General features: G+C 36.2%; 1 protein-coding gene across 12 annotated transcripts in view; it reads left to right on the top strand.

The window, feature by feature from the left end:
- The window catches only part of THOC2 (THO complex 2), a 114,868-nt gene extending 109,961 nt beyond the window's left edge, over positions 1–4,907 (top strand). For 10 of the 12 annotated variants that reach the window (XR_004967036.1, XR_004967040.1, XR_004967038.1 and 7 more), the window contains one exon: positions 2,430–3,949. Coding sequence is in view for 2 of the 12 variants with exons in the window: in XM_036306204.1 (XP_036162097.1) it covers positions 2,430–2,453 (24 nt within the window). In the remaining 10 variants the exon portion in view is untranslated. Of the gene's footprint in view, positions 1–2,429; positions 3,950–4,519 lie in introns of those variants that run through there. The other 2 variants (XM_036306200.1, XM_036306202.1) reach the window with 1 other exon arrangement.
- Positions 4,908–7,613: the final 2,706 nt, after the last annotated feature.

The following is a 7,613-nucleotide window of genomic DNA, read 5'->3' on the forward strand; positions in this document are numbered from 1 at the left end:
GGCATAGTCCTAGATGCTGGTAATGTGTTAGAGTAGAGAGCGTCTAATTAAGTTCTTTCTCAGTAGTTTCCCATTGCTTATGTGTGTTTGTGGGCTTTCTTACAGAGTCCTAGTCACTGATTCTTATTTATATATGAGTATGTTACATGTCCCTGTACTTAGATTGTGATCTTGTTAAAGGCAGTAATTTCATTCCTTCCTTATAATCAAACAACCAAGTATTTTTCTTTATTACTTGCTAGGTTTCAGCAACTCTGTTAACTTCATATGGAGAGCTATGTACAGAAGTGTTAAGTGTATCTCTTTGGGATTGATGTGAAACAGCATTGACTTTTTTTTTCTCTCTCTCAAAAAAAGGTTCCGTTTATTTACAGCATTTGATAATATACTATTTAAAAAGAAGTTGCTTTGTATGCTGCAAAATATTTTTTGAGGGCAGGTTTATTATGCTTTCATTTGGGTCTGTATGTAGAATCATTGGATGTGTACAAAAGTTTTGTTAGGAGATTGAAATGATATACACAAACTATTTTTATCTTCATTATCATTCTTTATAATATATATATATTTCAGAGAGGAAGGGAGAGGGAAAGAGAGATAGAAACATCAATGATGAGAGAGAATCATTGATTGGTTGCCTCCTACACACCTCCTACTGGGGATCGAGCCTGCAACCCGGGCATGTGCCCTTGACTGGAATCGAACCTGGGACCCTTCAGTCCACAGGCCGATGCTCTATCCATTGAGCTAAGCCAGCTAGGGCATTCTTTATACTTTTAAAAGTACTTGGTGTAAGTTCTTTGCACTGATATTCATAGCCACTGAAAAGCTGGAGAACACAGGAGGAATTTTCCATTTCTTTCTTCCACTTAAGGTAGATCAAATATTCACTAAGGTGCTGTGCTGTTTTTATCTGGACATAGACATGAACACTTACAAAAGGCTCTCATACCACATTTACCCCGAGCGTGACTATCCCCAATACATGCATTTATCCTGAGAGTTACCCCTGGGTATGCTAAGATTCATGTCAACAAATTCCCAGTTTTAACTCTGAGTTACATTTTACCCACATGAAACATCCTAGGTAGCACTATAGGGGTAAATGAAAGGAGTATAGTGGATGGCTGTCCCTCTAACTTCTTTCTTCCTTTTAAGTGTTCATTTGACTTTTTAGCTGTCAACTTCATCCATATATGCCTTTTTACTTGGAGGGAGGGAGAAAGAGAAAGAGGGGTGAAGGAGAGGGAGAGAAAGAGAAAGAACTTGAGAGCTAGTATCATGAAATCCTGACAGCTTCAGTCATTAGTGAAAATAAAGGGAACTAAATTCTGGGATGCCTTCTTTGAGGTGAAGATACTTAACCAAAAACAATCTGTTGATTTGGTGGACATATATTTTCCCTAAAGCAAATTTTGCCACCAAGAAGGCTCTTTTATGAGGAATCTATGAACAATTGAGACTTTTCTTAGGACCTTCTTGGTGACTTAGATCATAAAATTAGATAGTGTGTGTCTATAAAAGCACACCTCCAATAAGAAGGCTGAATTTTTACTTGTCTTTCTTCTCTACTTTGATCATCAGTTTAGCTGCTCTTTTCTCCAGACCACCCTACTTTTCAAACTTGTTTCTTGCTGTCATTGGTCTCTGTAAAATAACATCACTTAAAATCAGCTGCCTCAACCCTTAGGGGGTGCTCTTTGGGGTCATTTCATGCAATTTTCTGATGCCCTAACAAAGGAGGAGGACGTGATAGAACATAGGTAAATGGCAATGTTACTAATTCAGCAGGGCCCATTTCTGGCAACTAAAAAGAAAAAAAAATCAGGATGTTCAGATAATTCTTAATAGAAGGTGATGTTTACAAAGGTAATCTTGTCTTAGCAGAATGATGGGCCACTTTTTGTTAGACTGTGTTCTGCAGACATGGTGTTACCAATGCAGTTTATGGCACTAATAAAGTAAAGGTGTCTATGATGGAGGGCAGCCAACTCTGAACTGAGTTTGAAGTAGAAACCCTTTGAGAAACAGCAGCAGTTCTAGGTGTAAAAAAGATAGATCCATGCAATCCATTGCAGTTAGAGCCTGGGGTTACTTATTTACAGTGGTTAAAAGTGGCCCATATTTAAAATAAATAGTTAATTAAAAAACCTTAGAGAATGTTCCAGGTAATGTGGTATAAACTCATGGTTAGTGAGAAGAAAATATTATTTTGCTGGAAGGCTGAGTTTGGCACTGTTTCATCACTATGCGACTTTCTTCTTGATGGCAGTTTTCTTTCTGAAATTCACTAAACTTGGGTTGATTTTCAAGTTTGTAATCCCAACACTTCAGCATTATTTTATAAATACACTCTGGACACTGCTGAGAGACTGACACCCAGTATCTTCTTTCCACTTGCTTTTGTGCTTGCTGATTTGTCATTCCAGGGTATGGACAGATCCCTAAGCTGAAGGTCTCCCAGAGGAGGATGCCAAAGCTACATGCGTCACTCTCAGAACGATATCACCCATAATTAAGAGCTTCTGGTGCTGTCCATTTAATGGGAATCTGCTTTAAGTCAGAAGATGAATACACACCACCATCCTCTTGATGAGACATTCCAAAGTCACTGATTTTCAGAACATTATTTTCACCTCCAGACAGTTCCTTGCAGCAAGGTCCCTGTGTATACAATTTTTACTCGAAATTCACCATCCAGAAGCAGCATCTAATGAAAATTTCACTGTTCTATTAGTTCATCCTTCTTTTCAGAAAGGAGAGGAAATCGCCTCCTGGAACCAGTTCCTTAATGATGTAGATAGACTGCATTTGTGTGTGAACTCCTATTTGAAAATATTGGGATGATTGTATTGCTTGAGGATTTTGGCCTCTTGTAAAAATTTTTAATTTCATCTTTACAAGTGGGAAAGATCATCATTACATTTTTACAGCAATAGCAGTTTTATCTTTTAACCCTTAAATATATCACCAAATTTTCCCTTGCTCAGTAATACTCCTGTTGTGACTGACATCTTCATGACTAAGAACCTATTTCTTTTTCTAGTTATGGCCGTCATGATACTCTTAATTGGAACATTGACTTTTTTGCTATTAAGAAAATGAAATGAAATGCACAAAGCATAAAACTTGCCATTTTAAAATGGTTTTTACTATTCAGTATGCTGTATAACCATCACCACTAATTCCAGAACATTTCTATCACCCCCCACCTGTTAGCAGTTGCTCCCAATTCTCCCTTCCCCCAGCTCCTGGAAATGTTATACTTTCTATCTCTATAAAGTTGCCTGTTTTGGACATTTTATAAAAATGTACTTATGCAACATGTGACCTTTTGTGTCTGGCTTCTTTCACATAAAGTTATGAATTCAATGTTCATCCATGATATATATAGCATGTATCAGAACTTCATTTTTTTAATTAACTGAATAATATTCCATTGTATGAATGTGTACCATATTTTGTTTATCCATCCATCAGTTATGGACAGGAACAATGATTTTTAAGTATTAAATTGTAAGTTCAACATTAGTGTATCCACAATTATAATTATGATATTAAGATTATACCTGATGTGAACAGAATGCTGTATAGAAATGATATGTAAATTATTTGTCAGCATTTCATGGAAGTGTGATTATTTTTTAAAGCTCTCCTAGCTCTGGTTTTATGAAATATGTGAATGTAGTATTTTCATCAATAAAGTTTAATGCGTTAAGCATTAGTTTAAAAATAAATGAGAAAAATGTTAGGCAGATAAGTTATTTGCCACATGTTGTAATGATTATGTTCTGAATTTATTTCATTATGCAGTATTTGAAAAATGTCAATACATAAAGGAAAGGAAATAAGTATAATTAAGTCAATATATTTTTAAAGCAATTTTTATAATTTAGCAGACATTGCATCTTAATATAAGTCACTATTAAAATCATGCCCTTGTGAAAAATGTGATGTCATTTTTTTCTTTTTTTGTTGATCATGTAAAATTGGTTTCTTTTTGTTGCTATGCGTTCTGTTTACTTTTGACAAGCTATTGCTTGTTGCTGAAGAATGTTTTACGTGTTTCTATTTCATTTTTTCCTCCCCCCCTCCCCCACTTGAGGGCTTTCACAGATAAAATGTTCAATGTTTTTTTATTTTGAAGTCATCATAGTCTGCCTGTCTTGAATGGTTTCTGAGAGTGGGCACTAAGAAACAAAGATATTTCATCCTTATCTAGGGACTTAACTCAAGCCTATGTTGTTGATAGAACTCACTGATTTTTCTTCTTTGTTAAACCAACCTTCCTTCCTTCCTCCCTTCATCCCTCCCGCCCTCCCTCTCTGCTTTCTTTCTTCCTTCCTCCTCCTCTTCTTCCATCTTCTTCCTGCCTATCATCCTTCCTATCTCCCTCCTCCCTCCTTCCCCCCCTCCCCCCTCCCCTCCTCCTCCTCTCCCTTCTGTCATCCTTCCCTCCTCCCATTCCTTCTTTTCTTCCTTCTTTTATCTATCAATATAATCACTTTGTTTCTTTCAGATGAGATTGGAATGGAATGGTTCAGCTGTGACCAGAAATTTAGTTTCCTGAGTACATTGCCAAGAATCACAAATGAAGAGGGCCCAGTTGCATCTTCTTAAATTATTCATTTATCTGTTTTATTGCTCCATGCAGGAAACTTTAAATTGTTGAGTTGTACATTACTGTATTTAACTTGTTGCTTAGTTTCTACATATTTATTTTCAGTAAATGGCTGAAAGTGTTAACTATTCCATATTTTTAGCACAATGTGCTGCATATAGTTCCCAAGAAGCAAATGAGGTTTCATGTGTACAGAATTTCACTTCAGGTTTAGTTTTTTTTTAAAAAAATCTGAAATGTTTCCTTTTTATTGTTTGAAGCTGAAAATAAACAATTATTGAACCATTTTGAATTTACCTCATTTTAAAACTAATTTTAATTTATTATTTGGGCTGTTTTTAATATTAGTCACTAAAAACAAAGTGGGAGCAGTCAGTGTCTAATGCAATAATTAGGGATCACTTTATATAGTACATGTACAACATTAAAACTTGTTTAAAAAAAGAAAAAGTTACCAGCACTCACTTGTCCCTTGCCATTTTTTCTTATAATTATATTAGACAAATCTGTGGTGGGGAGTGGGTATCAAAAGTTACTTGTGTTCTAATTCTACGGCTAGAGGAGCTTTGTATTGCTGAACTTTCACCTGGAAAAGTTTCAGTGACATTTTTAAAAGAAAAAGTTTTAATCTACCAAATTCTACCAGTGTAACCTTTTTTCTAAATAAACAATAGTTTTCTCAAATGATTGTGTATCATTGTGTGTATTGTTGCTTATTCAAAATAACTTAGACATAATTCAGTAAGTTTCCTAGCCTTTTCTCTTCTCCCTCCTGTCTTAGCTCCTGGACTATAATGTTTTCAAATGAAATATCATTCAGTGATAAGAAAAAATTCTATTTGCTCACCTCTGCTCCTGGCATAAACAGTGGCTGAAATTATGCCAAGAATTACCATTTACTCTTCAGTTCCCTGGAACCAGTGATGCCCATGCAAGTTAAATTTGTTTTTTAGGATGACAACAAAGGCTGTAATTTTAAAAAGGATTGACAGTGTTGAATATATCCTAAAATTGGCAAAGGGATATACTAGTAAATCTTGATGCTCCCTTTCAGGTAATTGTAATTTGCAAAATTTGATGACCACAATAATTATGGGAGAGATATCCATTCAATGACTTTAACACCCATAATGTCCCTGGCATAAAAGATATATGTCTTAGAATTATTTTGACATTGACAAAATAACAATGGTTTACCTCAAAATCATTTTTGTCTGAAATATATCAGGGAAGAGCTTGCCAGTTGTTACGTTGCATTCACATTTTAAAGATTACACAACTAAGTTTGAAAGAAATTTTGCTATTGAGCATTTTATCTCTTCTCCCTATTACCCAAATTATTAAACATGGGTAATGTTTGCTTGTGGCCTTGGTAGAAATGCATTGAGGATGGAAAATACTAACTTTAATTTTAACTACAAAAATCATTTATGTTGGAAGTAGCAAATCTGTATGTGTAGTGATAAGCTATTTTTAAGCATCTACTCTGTTCTAAGTACAAAGGAGTTATCTTGAGAAATGAGGGCCAAATGAATGCTACTGGTGGTCAGCAAACTTTCTGAAAAGGAACAGATAGCAAATGTTTGAGGCTTTGCAGACTATGTGGATCCTGTTGCAACCCCTCATCTCAGCCACTATAGTATGAAAGCAGGCATAGATGATATGAAAGTGAGCGAGCATGACTGAGTTCCAGTAAAACTTTATTTACTAAAACCTGTTATAGAGAATCCTATGGAAGATTTACATAACATATCTGAGTGTCTCTTATGCATCACAGATGTAGCCATGAGAAAAACTAAGTCCCTGCCCTTATGGAACTTCTAGTCAAGGGAGGCAAACAAGAAAAACTTAATGTTAGGTGGAAGGAGGTCCTCTGAGGAAAAATAAAACGATAAGGAGGTTGGATGAGGCAGGGCTTTACTTCTTTATATACAGAGTGATCATGTGGAGTGACTATATGCAAAGCAGGACTATATGAGGCAGTATTCACAAGTATGAATATTTTATTACTAATGTGAGCAGGAACTCTCCTTAATCCTCCGATCTTTGAAACTTTACATGAAAATTGTGTAATACATAGGATTTCTCTCAGGATGTAGGCTCTGAACTCTAGTGGCTGGTGTCTAAGCCATTTTCTAGAAAGGAGCTGTAACTTAAGACTCATAAGTGGACATGGAGGATATCTATGGACCACCCAGGAATTGAATGCAAGTTGTGTTATGTGCATTTTTCTGGGTATATAGCTTTCACTGGATTCTCAAAAAGATAGACCTAAGGTGGTGAGTTTGGTTTTCTGCGTCTTGTTACAAAGAATTCTAACTTTTTTTTTTTTTAAATATATTTTATTGATTTTTTACAGAGAGGAAGGGAGAGAGATAGAGAGTTAGAAACATCGATGGGAGAGAAACATCGATCAGCCGCCTCCTGCACATCTCCTACTGGGGATGTGCCCGCAACCCAGGTACATGCCCTTGACCGGAATCGAACCTGGGACCTTTCAGTCCGCAGGCCGACGCTCTATCCACTGAGCCAAACCGGTTTTGGCAAGAATTCTAACTTTTATAACTAACCCTGAACCTGTCCTGAGTTGGCAAGAAGTTGGAAGACAGTTGTCCATTCTTACCTTGTTTTAAATCATAGGGGCAGAAATTAGAACATCTTGCCTTGTCAAATGATACAAGTGATTTAACATTTATTGGAAAGTCACTAGTTCATGGTATAGTGCCATTTTCTATTTCAGGGAAGCACTTTAGCCAAGTATGGGTGGAAGTACGAGTAGCCCCCCCCCCCCCCCCCCCGCAAATGATTATTTTTTCTATCCTACCATATTCCAAAAAGGATTTATGAAGAAACATGCAGTACATTATAAAAAGTAAATGAGTAAATTTCTGGGTGAAATTAGTACCTAAAATGAGGTTAATACCCCCAAATGCTCTGTACACCTGGGCCATGAATCGGCTCTGAGAGTCCTGACAGGCTACATAGAGAAGGT

Source organism: Myotis myotis, unplaced genomic scaffold (genome assembly GCF_014108235.1).
Source record: "Myotis myotis isolate mMyoMyo1 unplaced genomic scaffold, mMyoMyo1.p scaffold_m19_p_4, whole genome shotgun sequence".
Lineage (NCBI taxonomy): Eukaryota > Metazoa > Chordata > Mammalia > Chiroptera > Vespertilionidae > Myotis > Myotis myotis.